At 36.2% G+C, this 19,872-nt stretch overlaps 1 protein-coding gene across 2 annotated transcripts in view; it reads right to left on the minus strand.

Annotated features, from left to right (window-relative positions):
- Window positions 1-19,872, minus strand: part of CEP83 (centrosomal protein 83) — a 111,476-nt gene that overhangs the window by 41,390 nt on the left and 50,214 nt on the right. For both annotated transcript variants that reach the window (XM_029204894.1, XM_029204892.1), the window contains 2 exons: window positions 9,110-9,202; window positions 7,112-7,243 (listed from right to left, as the gene is read on the minus strand). In XM_029204894.1, coding sequence (XP_029060727.1) covers window positions 7,112-7,243; window positions 9,110-9,202 — 225 coding nt within the window. The remainder of the gene's footprint in view (window positions 1-7,111; window positions 7,244-9,109; window positions 9,203-19,872) is intronic.

Consider the following 19,872-nt stretch of genomic DNA (forward strand, 5'->3'; position numbering starts at 1 on the left):
GCCTGTGCTCCGGCAGCGGGAGAGGCCACAGCAGTGAGAGGCCCGCGTAATGCAAAAAAAAAAAAAAAAAAAAAAAAAAATAGAGTGTCTTTCAGAGTGGAAAGTTTTTACTTCAATGAAGTCTAACTTATTATTTCTTTCATGCATCAAGTACCATATCTTGGTGGTGTATCTAAGTCATCACCAAACCCAAGGTCATCTAGGTTTTTCCCTACATTATCTTCTAGGAGTCTGATAATTTTAAGTTTTACATTTAGGTCTATAATCTATTTTGTGTTAATTTCTGGGAAGTTGTATGGTCTGTGTCTAGATCCACTTTTTTTTTTTTTTTGCATTTGCATGTCTAGTTGTTTTAGCATCATTTGTTGAAAAGATAATTTTTCTCTACTCTGCCTTTTCTCCTCTGTCAAAGAACAGATGATGCTATTTCTATGGGTCTATTTCTCAACTCTCTGGTCTGTTCTATTAATCCGTTTGTCTGTTCTTTTGCCAACAGCACACTGTCTTGATTACCATAGCTTGATAGTCCTTCAACTTTGTTCTTCAATATTGTGCTGGCTATTCTGGGTCTTTTGCCGCTCTCTATAAGCTTTAGAATCAGTTTGTCAATATCTACAAAACTTGCTGGGGTTTTGATTGGGATTGTACTTAATCTACAGATTAAGCTGGGAAGCACAGACATCTTGGCAACATTAAGTCTTCCTCTCCATGAAGGTGAAATACCCCTCCATTCATCCTTTGATTATGTTCATCAGATCTTCACTTAGATCTTCTACATATTTTTTTTAAGTATTTCATTGGGGGGGTGCTAATGTAAATGATATTATGTTTTTAATTTCAGATTCCACTTGTTGATTACTGTCATATAGGAAAGTGACTGCCATTTGTAGGTTAACCTTGTATCCTGCAACTCCACTGTAAAAGCTGGATTAGTTCCAGGAGTTTTGTATTGATTGTTTTAGATTTTCTGCACAATCATGTATCTGTAAGCAAAGACAGCTCTATTTCTTCCTTCCAAATTTGTATGTCTTTTATTTCCTTTTCTTGTCTTATTGTATTAGCTAAGACTCCAGTACAATACTGAAAAGGAGTGGTAAGAGGGGACATCCTTGCCTTGTTCCCTGATTTTAGTGGGACAGCTTCTGGTTTCACACCACTAAGTATGACATTAGTTGTACTTTTTTTTATAGATGTTCTTTATCAAGTTGAGGTAGTTCCCCTCTAGTACTAGTTTGCTGACAGTTTTATCATGAATGGGTGTTGGCTTTTATCAACAACTTTTTCTGTATCTTTTGATATGATGATGTGATTTTTCTTCTTTGGCCTACTGATGTGATGAATTACATTAGTTCATTTTCCAATGTTGAACCAGCTTTGAACACCTGAAATAAATCCTCCTTGTTCATGATGCATTATTATTTTTATACATTGTTGATTTCAATTTGCTAATATTTTGTTGAGGATTCTTTATTATTTTTTTAATTTATTTTACTTATTTTTGGCTGCATTGGGCCTTCGTCGCTGCACACGGGCTTGCTCTAGCTGTGGTGAGTGGGGGCTACTCTTTGCTGCGGTGCGCGGGCTTCTCATTTTGGTGGCTTCTCTTGTTACAGAGCACAGGCTCCAGTAGTTGTGGCTCGCAGGCTCTAGAGCACAGGCTCAGGAGTTGTGGTGCACGGGCTTAGTTGCTCCACGGCATGGGGGCTCTAACGATGCGGCATCGAGGATTCTTGCATCTTTGTTCATGGGAGAGTTTGGTCTATAGTCTTCTTGTAATGTCTTTGTTTGGATTAGGTATTAGGGTAATGCTGGCTTCATGGAATGAATTAAGAAGATTCCTTCTGATTCTATCTTTTGAAAGAAATTGTAAAGACGGGGTATAATTTCTTCCTTAAATGTTTCGTAGAATACAACTATGAACCCAGTCCTTTTATCCTGGATGTCAGACATTCTGAATTTTATTTTTATTTTATTTCATTTTAATGTTAGGTTCTTTTGTATTCCTTTAGGTACTTTTAAATCTTTGTTCTATTATTCAGTTAAGTTACTTAGGAATAGTTTGATCCTCTCAAATCTTTCTTTTACACTTGTTAGGCAGAACCAGAGTAGCCACTATTATGGGGCTAATTTGGCCCTACTACTGAGATAAAATCCTTCTGAGTCTTCTATGCAATGCACCATGCATTAGGTGGCCTTTCCACTCTGGTGGACATAAGATGAGGCAATCTCAGAGCTCATTTTATTTGTTTCCTTCTTTTAGGGATCACTGTCTAGTACGTACTACCCGTTTTCTAGTGTCTGAAAACCACAGCTTCCTATATTTTGTCCCAGTTTTTAGTCAGCACCTTAAGTTAAATTCAGTCCCTAAAACTCTACGATGGCCAGAAGCAGAAACCCCCAGACTACCTAGATTTGATTCCTGGCTCTACCACCTACTAGCTGTCCAACCTTGAACCAGTCTCTCAGTGCTTCATGAGCGTTTTCTCATTTATAAAATGCGAATAATGATTATCTAATCTCTAGGGTTGTTGACAAAATTCAAAGAATTATAAAGTGCTTCTCCCAGTAAATTAAATACAAATTTGTTTTCTTTCACTTCTTCAACTTCTGTAGCTTCTCATTTACAAATATGAAATCTATTTAAAAATATCTACTATATTTATTATGAAAATTAGTACTATGATTAATGCTGTCAGGTACTAATAATGATAATACCATTAATTTGAATATTTACTATTTGTCAGGCATTATGGTAAACATTTTGCACATGAAATTTCAAGTTCCCTGATCTTTGTTTCTAAAGTCAAGTTAGCTTACCTTTTTATATTCCTATTATTCCAAGTTTCCCCTTTTCCCCTATATGTGTTAGAATTGATTTTTCCTATATCAATGATGGAAAACAAAACCATTTCCTCATTTATTTACACTACGAAGAAGGCAGCACTTAAATTATTTACAGATTTAAAGTTCATATTTTAATCTAATTTTGGAAGATAACATCTCCTTTCCTTAAACTCCTTACTTTCTCCTAGTAAGAGAAAGACAGTACTAAGAACTTTCTCCCCATGACTATGTATTTGCCTCCAGACATAAATATGGAAAGATCAGACGATGGGATGCAAGAACTGTTGGGAAATGAGGCGATGTTCAGTGTCTTTAGAAGAATTCTACTCAAACTGAACAAGAGAATAGGGATAATAAACATATGTCTTTTTCAGGCCCCGAGAGGTCATGACTGTAGTAAAAGAAAGATAACTAACTGTGACTGATAGGAAAAGCTAGGGCAGAGGGCACCTGAAAGCAGAGCAGTCAGATGATGGTGAGATGAAGACGGGGGATGCAGGCACTGTAATGAGATATGCCCTCAAAATACTTAGAGGATCTAAGTGCAGACCTGACACTGAAAACTCTAACATGCTCAAGTAAAGGACAAGATCATATACTCAAGAAATCTGAGCACGTGGGACTTTAAATAATGATAATAGCAACTACCATTTATTGAAGACTTACTATGTGCTGTCTAAGCACTTTACACACATTAATTTATTAAATCCTCAAAACAACTCCATGAGATAGATACTACTGATAACACCATTTTATAGATGAGGACACTGATGCACAGAGAAGTTAAGTCCGTTCCCCATGTCATGCTAAATGAACATCTAAAATGTTTAAAATTTTACAGGCAAAAAGTTAAGTTTTTGAGATATTCAAAACTGCTTTCACAGAAAAGTTTAATGAGTAAAATTTCATAAAGCCCTTCTTAAAAGTTTGCTAAAATCAATTCCAGAGAATTCCAACTGTGAAGTAATTTAATTTTAATTTGGGAGACTTTTATCTATTGTAATGTATCAATAGTTCAGAGTAATCTGAGAAGGGTGTAAGTTAGAGAACTTGGAATATTTCAGATAACGGAACCCACCGGGACCTAAAGCAGCACTCCAGATAGAACTTCAAAACCTATCAGAACAAAAAAGAAGTGTTTTGAGAGATTTCATGATGTCTACCGACATACATGTCAGGATAAGGACCCAAAGAAGGAGCGCATTATCAAGTTCTGTGCTACCAGTGCTATAATGAAAAAACAGCATGTGGTAACAGGGACCCAAAGAAGATCTCCTTCTTTGCCATAGGAAATTTGGCTTCTCACCAGCCCCATACAAGCCAAGGTAGAGCTCAGCCAGTTTGGAAAGCATGATGGAATAATCTTGGAGACCTGTCACTATGTACTGTGTCACTGACAGGTCTTCATATGATGCAGGGCTCACTGCCCTCTCTCAAGATCTTAGTATCTCCACTGGATTACTCTTTCACTCATTCAGGCTACATTACAATCACCTGTACCTAAAACTCTTTGTACTGCTCTTCATTACTATTTGCAGAATAATATAAAATCAGAGTCCTAATAAAATATAAACACAGTAGTACCACTTCCAAATAACAACTATATATGTAACTTCAGAATTTCATCTGTATACAGTCAAATGCACTGAAAAATCATGCCATTATCTTTTTCATAAAGATATCTTCTTTCATATATTTTTTAAACTTCAAAATATCATGAGGGACATGTGAATTCCTAGAGTGCGCCTCAGGAAAACACTGACAAAATCTTCCTCAAGTATTCCCCTATGAAACAAAACACTAAAGAATATTCAGTTATTTCTTTTATCTGTAGAAGTGAAAATGTACAGTATTGTGTGAGTCCTTAATTAATGCAAGAAAATCCGATTATTTTTAGTACACCAAGCTAATATATTTTATACCAGTTAAAATTGTAAAGTTGATAGATGGCAAGAGTAGGCTTTACTTTGAAGTTTTACTGCTGTTTTGTGTCCACATCATCTCACTAGTTTTTACTTTAATTGTAAAGAGAAACTGGAGTGTAAAGATAAGTGATGGAACGAAAGCAGACAGCCAATTATCCACTAATTAATATTACTCCTGCATAATCAACTAGGAAGTAGAAAGGAGAGAACTTCAGTCTTTTTTTTTCCCCCACAACTCACACACACACTGTATTTTATTTTTACAAGAGATAAGCTGACACCAAGCATTGTAAATGGATGACCACAACAAAAGCAACAACAATTGCAATTACCAAACATGAAACACACTCATACGAGAACTTCAGTCTTATTAGAAAGTTTTACTTTTCTAGCCTTTACTAATCATAGCTTCTTAGCTAGCGGTTTATCTCCAGATTTCTAAGAATGTCATAAGACATTCCAATTAGAAAATTATTTAAGATGCCACTGGCACCTTAAAATTTTTAAAGAATATCATCTGGCCTTTCATGGGTGAAAAATAGAATAGGCATCAGGTTTCAGATGCAGGTTTCATTGTTTAAAAACACAATAAAACTAGAAACTACAGAATACAAATAATCATTACCAGGTAAACATCAACATTAGATTTTTTTTGTTGTTGTTGTTTGTTTGTTTGTTTTTGGTTTTGTTTTTTTTTTTTGAGGTACGCGGGCCTCTCACTGTTGTGGCCTCTCCCGTTGCGGAGCACAGGCTCCGGGCACGCAGGCTCCGGACGCTCAGGCTCAGCGGCCATGGCTTACGGGCCCAGCCGCTCCGCGGCATGTGGGATCTTCCCGGACCGGGGCACGAACCCGTGTCCCCTGCATCGGCAGGCGGACTCTCAACCACTGCGCCGCCAGGGAAGCCCCAACATTAGATTTTAAAAGCAAAGTATAAAATAAAGCATCACTATCTTCAGCCTCAGTAGTGACTCTTCAATTTACTAAATCTACATTTTAGGTTGGAAATCTTTTTATCATTCTTTTTTTTCCACAGGAAAATTTTTATATGTAGTTCCTTTAAGTCTATCATAATTACAGACTCAAAATCTTTCAAAATCTTACATAATATAAATCAATTGATCTCTCTACAATATTACAGTGGTTAGATGGCCCCTAATTAGCATGGCAACCTCAAATCATTAATAATTTGAAACTTAAAACTCTGGGTGGGAGTTGGGGTACCTGAGTTCTACTGTTAACTTGGCTGCTGAGTTTCTGTGAGACTTTGGGCAAGTCACTTATCTCATGCTTCAGTGTCGCCATTTAAAATGGAGAAAATAAGACGGTCCTGCTCCATATCACTGACCATAATAGACATGAGATCATATGTAAAAAAAAATAAATAATTTTTTTAATGAAAAAGACTATAATTATTTATAGTTTTTTGGTACCAAATTCTTAATGGACTCAAATGATCCAAAGTTCATTCAACTTCTTACTTTTCAAACAATCATGGAGGAATCTGCTCACTGATAAGAAGAAATCAGTCTGATCCAATTAGTAATTTGTAAAGGAAGGAGAGTATATTTTAGCTCTTAATTCCAAATAAAGTCAATGCAATAAATGTATTATGAAGATGTGTTTGTACATAGAATGCTTCATGTAAGTACGGCCAACAAGTTATTTTTTAATAAATTCAACTAGCATTAGATTTCTTATTTGAATATAGCAACATAAAACTGATATTTCTCTCTTTCCATCCTGAAAAATCACCTAAAAGCAACATGAAGAATAAGAGACACAAACCTCGTTTTTGGCAAAATTAGGAGACAAAATGAGAAGAGAGGCTGCCAAACTTAATAGATAGAGAATAGGGGTATAGGCTATAGGCATCAGAGACAGAATGTTGCAGTTGTAGATGCCATAAAGAACGAAGTGATGGTGATGGGCACACCCTAATGTATAAACCCCTTGTTTGTATCAGTGGAAACAAGGAGCGTGGGCTGACAGCCAGAGCTCTCCTGAACATGGTTTGATTCCAATAAGTAGAGGGGGACAGTGCTAAATAAGCAATCACACAGACAAACTGTATTTGCAAAGAGAAGTCTGTCTCTGCTATCTATCACCACTGACTGGGGCAAAATAAAATTTCTTCATCTTTTCCTCTTTTAACAGTCCAAAAAGAACATTCACCAGAAAAATGTTGCTATAGAGCAGATGAAAATCATGACAAATACTTAACCATTAATTAATAAAACAATTATGCAATCAACTTTAGGTTGAGATTCACAAAAAATATAAAATCATAAAATTTTATTGACTAGCAGGATAATGACTAAACTAGTATAATCAGTCACTCACCTCTGATTCGTATTTTATTTTTTCTTCTTCTAAAATACGTGCACATTCTTCTTTCTGGTGTTCAAATTCTGATTTGAGAAATGTATGCTCATAGCGAAGTTTATTATATTCAGCTCTATACTTTTCTACTTCCTAAATTAAAAGAAGATTGTAATTTATCACAAATTTATAAATGAAATTTGTACTCACTTCAAAAATCACCTTTTCAAAAATTTTAAATTGTTTTATACTAAGAGCCATTCTAAAAGTAAAAAATTAAGCTTAACAGAAGTATAAACAAATCTTGGAAAAGTTCTCATTGCAAGAATGCTACAAACAGAACTAGCACACTCCTGAAAAGGTATCAGTAAAACAAATTACCCTTCAATTAATCTTATTTCCTCACTGATTCTAATAATAAAAATGTATTAGCATATCAAAACTTTTGACCTCTGGGCTTAATAAAATAATATTTTAAAATGTAGCACACCTTTCAAAATAGATTTTAAAAATTAATTCTATAATAAAATATAAAATACCCCCTTAAAAGTCAAAAAGGATGAATTCTAAGTAGGTAAATGATTATTTGAATGTTTAGTACAGTAACTCAAGGTTCAGTCAAATATTACAATGATAGTCCAATTCAACACACTAGTCTGAAGTATATGTAGCACCAACTCTCCTGACTAACCAAGAACACATGCAATGCCTATGCTCTAAAATTCTGCTTCTTAACACTTCAAAAGCTGCTGGCATTCTGAATCTCAATAAAAACTCAGGCAACAGAGCAGGAAGATGGAGACACTATTCCAACATACATCAGGGAATTAACAAGGAAAGCATGCCTCCTAAGATACTCAGCTCACTATAAATCTTTAGTTGAAAGATTTCTAAGCCTGTTTACAAACCAAGAAAGTGAGTTTTGTGATTTTATTAGAAACATACTTTTTTTAAAAAACAAACAAACATGCTTTTACTTAACTTGATCACCTACCTCAGATTTAAGTAATTTTTTATAATCCAAAATTAAATCTACTCCTAAACCATAATGCTCTGGTTACCCATCAGGATGATATTGAAAAGATGACTTTATCAAGCCAGAAAATCATTTATAAATGAGGATTCCCACAACTGTTTTGTGCAATGACAGCATCACTAGTCTACAACTTTACAAAGGGGACCATTTTGAGGGGGACAATATTCATTTGTATGTATAAGGCCCAGTATGTTTATTAAATAAGATAACGTATAAAATGTCTAGGATAGTACCTAATATAGTCAATATCTGTCATCTCTTCCTGTTCCCTTTATTAAACATACCAACATTTCATATGAGGAGACTGATCTCAATCTGAAGAAAAACTAACAAATTTTTACTTTTCTGAGGCTGCATGAAATTCATTCTTTCATTCAGCGAACATTAATTGAGCACCTGTTGTATGCTAGGAAGTGTTTTAGGAACGTGGACTCTAACAGTGAACAAAACCAGATAAAGGTTCCTCCCTTCATACAACTTACATTCTAGCAGTTGTAAAAGGGAAAATTTTAAAAATAAGCACAATAAATATTATATAGCATATTAGAAGATTATAAATACTAGAGAAAAATAAAAAGTAGAGCAGGGTAAATGGGTATCCAAAAGTCTAAAGAGTGACAGGAAAGGCAAGTTGCAATATTAAAAGGAGGCAGGGGTTGGTCAAAGTAGGCCCTACTGGAAAGGTGAAATTTCAGCAGACTTAAAAAAGATGAGAAAATTAGCCAAGAGATATGTGGCAGGAATAACAGCTAGGGCAAAGACTTGAACTGCACCATTTCTGAAGTGCCAAAGAAACACCAAGAAGGCCAAATGTGGACACAAGAATGTGATCTGATTGTGTGCAGCCTTAAAGGCTGCTATAAGGACTCTGAGTAAGAACGGAAGCTGTTGCAGGGCTTTTGAGTAGGAGAATGATGCGTTTCCTCAAGCCTTTCACAGTCACATGTAGATAAATGCACAGTCCTTCTATACAAATTACTTACTTCATCCAGATGCCTAAAACATTCTCTCATTGGAGTTTCTAGTTCTTGTTGTATTTCAGCTCGTAACAATTCCAACTTTTGTGGACTTAATACCTAATATGTAGAGAAATATAAAACAATTCTAAATATGAAATCACAAATATTAAATTGAAGAATCAGACAAATTTCAAAGCTTCTCTCCTAATTACGACAATGAAATTAAACTAACAGAAATTTCATGATATACCTAATTTTACAATAACCATTATATAAATAGAACCATCATCTGAAACAAAGAAACTCAATTTCAAGCTCTCAGAGATGTCCAAAATTCCATTAACATGAGGTAAAGACAATTACTGATTATTATTATTGTTATTAATAGGAAAAACTATGTTGGCAGCTAAGATTATCATGTTGGATACAGTGGCTGATTCTATTTTCTAAAGCAAGCAAAATAAAGGTATAACAATTTGGTATACCACAGGAAATTCTTCAGACTTATTTTCAATCAGAGAAAGCTGATATTTACCAGCAAAATTACTTTAGGCTCCTCCATGTTATACTCTTATAGAACTCATATTTCAATAAGTATTTACGTAAGCTCCTTAAAAGAACACACAGTTAGTCTTTAGTCACCATGTGTTCCCGAAACCTCGCACTACTGCCTAGCACAAAGGAAACACTCGATTATTTCTTGAATCAATTAATTAATGAATACTAGTTGTAAAAAAAAAAAAAAAAAAAAGACCTAGTTTGTATTTACATTAATCTCTGAAAACTAAGAATAATATTCATTTATTCATCAATACTCCAAATATTCCAAAAACTTTACTGAATGAATGCCTACTATATGTAAAGCATTGTGCAACATACTATAATCTACATAACATACTGTTCTAAATTCCTTACATGCATTAATTTAATCCCTACAACAATCCAGAATATAGCTACATTATCATACCCCTTTTTATCAAAACTGAAACACAGAGTCAAACTTGCTAAAGATTACAAAACCTCAAAGGAAGTATATCTCTCCCCATAAAAAGTTCAAACTTTCAAGTGAAAAATAATTTATACATACGAATACCTATAAAAATAGGCAATACAGGCTTACCAGAAAGGTAAAGATGAACAAAAAAGATATTTAGGACAGAAAGAATGGCACATCAAAGGAATGGGAAAACTAAAGCTTAGGTAGAACCCAAAACCAAAGAATGGATAAAATATTAAACTCCCTGGGGAGAAAAATGATCCTCAAAGGTGACCTAAAGACATTTTAGGTAGAACCACCCTAAGCACTACAGAAAATTTAGAATCCTGGGCCCCTGTGTTAATGTTGGTAGTAATCTCTAGACTCTGTGACACCAAGGCCATGCTGACACATTTCCATTAAATGCCACCTTGGAGGGCTGCATCCTGGCTGGAAGCAAAAGGAAAAGAGGTGGGAGCCACATAGTGGAAGCTTCCTGAACACCAAGTTCATATTCTTATAATTTACTCAGTATTTAAAAATTTTTTCCTTTTACTTAAAATGAATAAATTACATAAATAAAATAATTCAAACAAAATAAAATATAATATTAAAAAACTAAGTCTTCTCACTTCAGTCATCTAGTTTCCCTCTTAGGAAGCAACCACTGTCAATAATTTATGTATCCTTCTTGAAGCAGTACACAGATATAAGCATATATACTACTTCTAAGTTTTCTATAAAGAAAGGCATACCATACACATTTTTCTGTACCTTGCTTATTCACTGAAGGTTTTTAAGCTTAAGAACAGCATTACCATATGTATATTTTAGGAAGAAGCAAGATGGATCAAAAGTTTTGGTGGGAGAGAACTGGTGGCTATGGGAAGGAGAGGCAGTGAATGGGGCTAAAGAAACCAGATGGAAAGATCCTGTTATAATATGGTTTATGATGTCAAGAGTCTGTAATAATTTCAAGTCCAAAGTGAGAAGGAATGGTAATTAAAAAAGAATAAGTAAATTTTATTTGGATGCTTTTTCAAACAAACCAACTTTAAAAATAACAAACAAGCAAAACTGTGAGAAAATTAGGAATACGTGAACAAAGACACAACACTAAGAGGTTCAAAGAAATAAGTACTTTAGGTATGTAAATGGTATTGTGGAAACACTTTTGAGGAACTGCTTTGGTATATAATAGAGATGTATACTAAAATATTTATGGTTGAGATGATATGATTTGCTTCAAAATAATCCAGAGGGGTTGAGAGGCAGAGGCAGAAGTGCTAAAAGATAAAACAAGACTGGCTCAGAGATGGTAATTACTGATGCTGGGTGATGGGTATGTGGGGATGCATCATACCACTCACTATACTTCTGTACTTGTTTGAGATTTCCATAATTAATTAAAATATTTTAATTAAAAATAAAAGTGCTGGGCTTCCTTGGTGGCGCAGCAGTTCAGAGTCCGCCTGCCGATGCAGGGGACACGGGTTCGTGCCCCATTCCGGAAAGATCCCACATGCCGCGGAGTGGCTGGGCCCGTGAGCCATGGCCGCTGAGCCTGCGCGTCCGGGGCCTGTGCCCCACAACGGGAGAGGCCACAGCAGTGAGAGGCCCACATACCGCAAAAAAAAAAAAAAAGTGCTTCCACTGCCAGCAGATGGCATAGAGACCAGGTTTACCCTCCTGCCTGAAACCAACGAAAGACTGAACAAAAAAAAAAAACAATGGTTTTCAAGACATTGGACATAATGAAGCAAGAAAGATCCCTAAGAGACAGAAAACACAGAAGGTGAGCTTTGCAAAAGCTTCCTGGCCATGGCAAAGGACCACCTGAAAGGATTAGAGGGATGAGTATTTAGAGCTCACACAGAGTTCCTTTTCCCAAAAGCCAGACTGAAAACTTCATTTCAGAGAGATATGAGTAGAGGACTCAGAAGGCTCTCAGTAGTGGGAAATAATTAGCACTAAACACTAATCTGTTCTCACTTAACAAATCTTAAAAGCAAGACTCAGAACGATAAAACTGTTTCCAAGGAACTGTGTCCCAGAACAAAGCTTAAGAATATTTACCAGAATACAAAAATATCTAGCACTCACCAAAGTAAAATTCACAATGTCTAGCATCCAATAAATATTTACCAGGCATAAAAGACCTAAGAATAAATTTGACAAGGACGGGAAAAACTGTACACTGAAAACTATAAGACACAGATGAAAAAAACTGAAGGTACTCAAAAAATGGAAAAATATTCCATGCTCATGGATTGGAAGAATATTGTTAAAATGTGCATACTACCCAAAGCAATCTACAGATTCAGTGCAATCCCTACAAAATGCCAGTGGCAGATTTCACAGAACCAGGAGAAATAATTCTAAAGTTTGTATGGAACCACAAAAGACTCTGAATAGCCAAAACAATCTTGAGAAATAAGAACAAAGCTGGTGGTATCACACTCCCTGATTTCAAACTATACTACACAGCTATAGTAAACAAAACAGTATGATACTGGCACAAAAACAGACACATAGATCAATGGAACAGAATATAGAAAGCCCAGAAATAAACCCATGCATATATGGACATTTAATCTATGACAAAAGAAGAAAAAAATACACTGCAGAAAGGACAGTCTCTTCAATAAGTGATACTGGTGGGAAAACTGGACCACCACATGCAAAAAAATAAAACTAGACGACTATCTTACACCATATACAAATTAACTCAAAATGGATTACAGACTGGAATTCAAGGCCTGAAACAGCCTCTTCAATAAATGATATTGGGGAGGAGGCTGGTTCAAGATGGCGGAGCAGAAGGACGTGCGCTCACTCCCTCTTGCGAGAGCACCGAAATCACAACTAACTGTTGAACAATCATCGACAGGTAGACACTGGAACTCACCAAAAACGATACCCCACATCCAAAGACAAAGGAGAAGCCTCAATGAGACGGTAGGAGGGGTGCAATCACAATAAAATCAAATCCCGTAACTGCTGGGTGGGTGACTCACAAACTGGAGAATACTTATACCACAGAAGTCCACCCACTGGAGTGAAGGTTCTGAGCTCCATGTCAGGCTTCCCAACCCGGGAGTCAGTCAATGGGAGGAGGAATTCCCAGAGAATCAGACTTTGAAGGCTAGCGGGATTTGATTGCAGGACTTTGACAGGACTGGGGGAAAAAGAGAGTCCACTCTTGGAGGGCATACACAAAGTAGTGTGCACATCGGGACCCAGGGGAAGGAGCAGTGACCCCATAGGAGACTGAACCAGACCTACCTGCTAGTGTTGGAGGGTCTCTTGCAGAGGCGGGGAGTGGCTGTGTCTCACTGTGAGGACAAGGACACTGGTAGCAGAAGTTCTGGAAAGTACTCCCTGGCTTGAGCCCTCCCAGAGTTCACCATTAGCCCCACCAAAAAGTCCAAGTAGGCTCCAGTGTTGGGATGCCTCGGGGCAAACAACCAACAGGGAGGGAACCCAGCCCTACCCATCAGCAGACAAGTAGATTACAGTTTTACTGAGCTCTGCCCACCAGAGCAACACCCAGCTCTACCTGCCACCAGTCCCTCCCATCAGGAAACTTGCACAAGCCTCTTAGATAGCCTCATCCACCAGAGGGCAGACAACAGAAGCAAGAAGAACTACAATCCTGCGGCCTGTGGAACAAAAACCACATTCACAGAAAGACAGACAAGCTGAAAAGGCAGAGGGCTATGTACCAGATGAAGGAACAAGATAAAACCCCAGAAAAACAACTAAATGAAGTGGAGATAGGCAACCTTCCAGAAAAAGAATTCAGAATAATGACAGTGAAGCTGAAGCTGAACCAGGACCTCGGAAAAAGGAAGGCGGCAAAGATGAAGAAGATGCAAGAAATGTTTAACAAAGACCTAGAAGAATTAGAGAACAAACAAACAGAAATAAACAATACAATAACTGAAATGAAAAATACACTAGAAGGAATCAATAGCAGAATAACTGAAGCAGAAGAACGGATTAAGTGAGCTGGAAGACAGAATGGTGAAATTCACTCCTGCAGAACAGAATAAAGAATGAAAAGCAATGAAGATAGCCTAAGAGACCTCTGGGACAATATTAAACACAACAACATTCACATTATAGGGGTCCCAGAAGGAGAAGAGAGAGAGAAAGGACCCAAAAAAATATTTGTAGAGATTATAGTCGAAAACTTCCCTAACATGGGAAAGGAAATAGCCATGCAAGTCCAGGAAGCACAGAGAGTACCAGACAGGATAAACCCAAGGAGAAACACACTGAGACACATAGTAATCAAACTGGCAAAAATTAAAGACAAAGAAAAATTACTGAAAGCAGCAAGGGAAAAATGACAACATACAAGGGAACTCCCATAAGGTTAACAGCTGACTTCTCAGCAGAAACTCTACAAGCCAGAAGGGAGTGGCATGACATATTTAAAGTGATGAAAGGGAAGAACCTACAACCAAGATTACTCTACCCAGCAAGGATCTCATTCAAATTTGATGGAGAAATCAAAAGCTTTACAGACAAGCAAAAGCTAAGAGAATTCAGCACCACCAAACCAGCTGTACAAATGCTAAAGGAACTTCTCTAAGTGGGAAACACAAGAGAAGAAAAGGACCTACAAAAACAAACCCAAAACAATTAAGAAAATGGTAATAGGAATAACCATATTGATAATTCCCTTAAACGTGAATGGATTAAATGCTCCAACCAAAAGACACAGGCTCTCTGAATGGATATAAAAACAAAACCCATATATATGTTGTCTACAAGAGACCCACTTCAGACCTAGAGACACATACAGACTGAAAGTGAGGGGATGGAAAAAGATATTCCATGCAAATGGAAATCAAAAGAAAGCTGGAGTAGCACTACTCATAGCAGATAAAATAGACTTTAAAACAAAGAATGTTGCAAGAGACAAGGAAGGACATTACATAATGATCAAGGCATCAATCCAAGAAGAAGATATAACAATTATAAATATATATGCACCCAACACAGGAGCACCTCAATACATAAGGCAACTGCTAACAGCTATAAAAGAGGAAATCGACAGTAACACAATAGTAGTGGGGGACTTCAACACCCCACTTACACCAATGGACAGATCATCCAAACAGAAAATTAATAAGGTAACACAAGCTTTAAATGACACAAAGGACCAGATAGAGATAATTGATATTTACAGGACATTCCATCCGAAAACAGCAGATTACACTTTCTTCTCAAGTGTGCATGGAACATTCTCCAGGACAGATCACATCTTGGGTCACAAATCAAGCTTGAGTAAATTTAAGAAAACTGAAATCTTACCAAGCATCTTTTCTGACCACAACGCTATGAGATTAGAAATCAATTACAGGGGAAAAAAACATTAAAAACCACAAATACATGGAGGCTAAACAATACGTTATGAAATAACCAAGAGATCAGAGAAGAAATCAAAGAGGAAATCAAAAAATACCTAGAGACAAATGACAATAAAAACACGATGATCTAAAACCTATGGGATGCAGCAAAAGCAGTTCTAAGAGTGAAGTTTATAGCAATACAATTCTACCACAAGAAACAACAAACATCTCAAATAAACAATCTAACATTACACCTAAAGGAACTAGAGAAAAAAGAACAAACAAAACCCAAAGTTAGCAGAACGAAAGAAATCATAAAGATCAGAGCAGAAATAAATGAAATAGAAACAAAGAAAACAATAGCAAAGATCAATAAAACTAAAAGCTGCTTCTTTGAGAAGATAAAATTGATAAACCATTAGCCAGACTCATCAAGAAAAAGAGGGAGAGGACTCAAATCAATAAAATGAGAAATGAAAAAGGAGAAGTTACAACAGACACCGCAGAAATACAAAGCATCCTAAGAGACTACTACAAGTAACTCCATGCCAATGAAATGGACAACCTGGAAGAAATGGACAAATTCTTAGAAAGATATAACCTTCCAAGACTGAACCAAGAAGAAATAGAAAATATGAACAGACCAATCACAAGTAATGAAATTGAAACTGTAATGAAAAATCTTCCAACAAACAAAAATCCAGGACCAGATGGCTTCACAGGTGAATTCTATCAAACATTTAGAGAAGAGCCAACACAAATCCTTCTCAAACTCCTGCAAAAAGTTGCAGAGGAAGGAACACTCCCAAACTCATTCTATGAGGCCACCATCACCCTGATACTAAAACCAGACAAAGATACTACAAAAAATGAAAATTATAGACCAAAATCACTGATGAACATAGACGCAAAAATCCGGAACGAAATACTAGCAAACAGAATCCAACAACACATTAAAAGGATCATACACCATGATCAAGTGGGATTTATCCCAGGGATGCAAGGATTCTTCAATATATGCAAATCAATCAATGTAATGCACCATATTAACAAATTGAAGAATAAAAACAATATGATCATCTCAATAGATGCAGAAAAAGCTTTTAACAAAATTCAACATCATTTATGATAAAAACTCTCCAAAACGTAGGCACAGAGGGAACCTACCTCAACATAATAAAGGCCATATACAACAAATCCACAGCAAACATCATTCTCAATGGTGAAAAACTGAAAGCATTTCCTCTAAGATCAGGAACAAGATAAGGATGTCCACTCTTGCCACTATTATTCAAGATAGTTTTGGAAGTCCTAGCTATGGCAATCAGAGAAGACGAAGAAATAAAAGGAATACAACTTGGAAAAGAAGAAGTAAAACTGTCACTGCAGATGACATGATACTATACATAGGGAATCCTAAAGATGCCACCAGAAAACTACTAGAGCTAATCAATGAATCTGGTAAAGTTGCAGGATACAAAATTAATGCACAGAAATCTCTTGCATTCCTATATACGAATGATGAAAAATCTGAAAGAGAAATGAAGGAAACACTCCCATTTACCATTGCAGCAAAAAGAATAAAATACCTAGGAATAAACCTACCTAGGGAGACAAAAGACCTGTATGCAGAAAACCATAAGACACTGATGAAAGCAATTAAAGATGATACCAACAGATGGAGAGATATACCATGTTCCTGGATTGAAAGAATCAATATTGTGAAAATGACTACACTACCCAATACAATCTACAGATTCAGTGCAATCCCTATCAAATTACCAATGACATTTTTTACAAAACTAGAACAAAAATTCTTAAAATTTGTATGGAGACACAAAAGACCCCGAATAGCCAAAGTGGTCTTGAGGGGAAAAAAAGGAGCTGGAGGAATCAGACTCCCTGACTTCAGACTATACTACAAAGCTACAGTAATCAAGACAATATGGTAACTGGCACAAAAACAGAAATATAGATCAGTGGAACAGGATAGAAAGCCCAGAGATAAACCCACGCACCTATGGTCAACTAATCTATGACAAAGGAGGCAAGGATATACAATGGAGAAAAGACAGCCTCTTCAATAAGTGGTGCTGGGAAAACTGGACAGCTACAGGTAAAAGAATGAAATTAGAACAGTCCCTAACACCATACACAAAAATAAACTCAAAATGGTTTAGAGACCTAAATGTAAGACCGGACACTATAAAACTCTTAGAGGAAAACATAGAAAGAACACTCTTTGACATAAATCACAGCAAGATTTTTTTTGATCCACCTCCTAGAGTAATGGAAATAAAAACAAAAATAGACAAATGGGACCTAATGAAACTTAAGTTTTTACACAGCAAAGGAAACTACAAATAGGATGGAAAGACAGCACTCAGAATGGTAGAAAATATTTGCAAACAAATCAACGGACAAAGAATTAATCTTCAAAATATATAAACAGCTCCTGCAGCTCAATATTAAAAAAACAAACAACCTAATCCAAAAATGGGCAGAAGACCTAAATAGACATTTCTCCAAAGAAGACATACAGATGGCCAAGAAGCACATGAAAAGCTGCTGAACATCACTACTTACTAGAGAAATGCAAATCAAAACTGCAATGAGGTATCACCTCACACCAGTCAGAATGGGCATCATCAGAAAATCTACAAACAACAAATGCTGGAGAGGGTGTGGAGAAAAGGGAACCCTCTTGCACTGTTGGTGGGAATGTAAATTGATACAGCCACTATGGAGAACAGTATGGAGGTTCCTTAAAAAACTAAAAATAGGTTTACCATATGATCCAGCAATCCCACTACTGGGCATATACCCAGAGAAAACCGTAATTCAAAAAGACACATGCACCCCAATGTTCATTGCAGCACTATTTACAATAGCCAGGTCATGGAAGCAACCTAAATGCCCATCGACAGATGAATGGATAAAGTAAATGTGGCACACAGATACAATGGAATATTACTCAGCCATAAAAAGGAATGAAATTGGGTCATTTGTAGAGACATGGATGGATCTAGAGACTGTCATACAGAGTGAAGTAAGTCAGAAAGAGAAAAACAAATATATTAATACATATATGTGGAACCTAGAAAAATGGTACAGATGAACCAGTTTGCAAGGCAGAAATTGAGATACAGATGTAGAGAACAGACATATGGACACCTAGGGGGGAAGTGGTGGCGGGGAGGGGGGGTGATGGTGTAATGAACTGGGAGATTGGGATTGACATATATACACTAATATGTATAAAATAGATAACTAATTAGAGCCTGCTGTATAAACAAATAAATAAAATAAAATTCAAAAAAAATGATACTGGGAAAAAAGTCAGTCTCTTCAGTCAATGATACTGCGAAAACTGGACAGCCACATGCAAAAAAAAAATAAAAAACTAGACCACCATCTTACACCATACACAAAATTAACTCAAAATGGAATAAAGACTTGAATTCAAGACCTGAAACCATAAAATTCCTAGAAGAAAACATAAGTGGCAACCTTACCGATATTAATCTTACCAATGTTTTAGTGGATCAGACTTCAAAAGAAAGAGAAACAAAAGCAAAAAACGAACATCAAACTGAAAAGCTTCTGTACAGCAAAGGAAACCATAATCAAAACAAAAGGCAGCTTACTAAATGGGAGAAGTTATTTGCAAATCACCTATCTACAACTCAACAACAAGAAAAAACCAAGCAAACCAACTTAAAAATGGGCAGAGAATATGAATAAACATTTTTCCAAAGAAGACATAAGGCTGGCCAACAGGCACATAAAAAGATGCTCAACATCACTAATCATCAGGAAAATGCATATCAAAACCATGAGATATCACCTCATACCCGTCAGAAATGGTGATTATCAAAGAAAAATGAATAACGAGGGTTGATGAGTATACGGAAGCAAAGAGAACCCTGTTACACTGTTGGTGAGAATGTAAATTGGTGCAGCAACTATGGAAAACAGTATAGAGGTTCCTTAAAAAAATTAAAAATAAAACTACTATATGATCCAGCAATTCCACTTCTGGGTATTTATCTAAAGAACATGAAAACACTAATTCAAAAAGATATATGAACCCTTATGCCCACTGCAGCATTATTTACAATAGCCAAGATATGCAAACAACCTAAGTGCCCACTGATGGATGAATGGATAAAGAGAACATTATACATACGCACACATACACAAACACACACAGACAACAAAATACTACTCAGCCATAAAAAAATGAAATCCTGCCATTCATAACATGGTTGGACCTTGAGGGTATGATGCTAAGTATGATGCTAAGTTTCTTTGTCTGAAATAAATCAGACGAAGAAAGACAAATACCATATGATTTCATTCATATGTGGAATCAAAACACACACACCAATGAACAAACAAACAAAATCAAACAAAAACAAACTCAGAGATACAGAGAACAGATTAGT

This window comes from Monodon monoceros, unplaced genomic scaffold (genome assembly GCF_005190385.1).
Source record: "Monodon monoceros isolate NGI ecotype Baffin Bay Population unplaced genomic scaffold, NGI_Narwhal_1 Super_Scaffold_6, whole genome shotgun sequence".
In the NCBI taxonomy this organism is placed as follows: Eukaryota; Metazoa; Chordata; class Mammalia; order Artiodactyla; family Monodontidae; genus Monodon; species Monodon monoceros.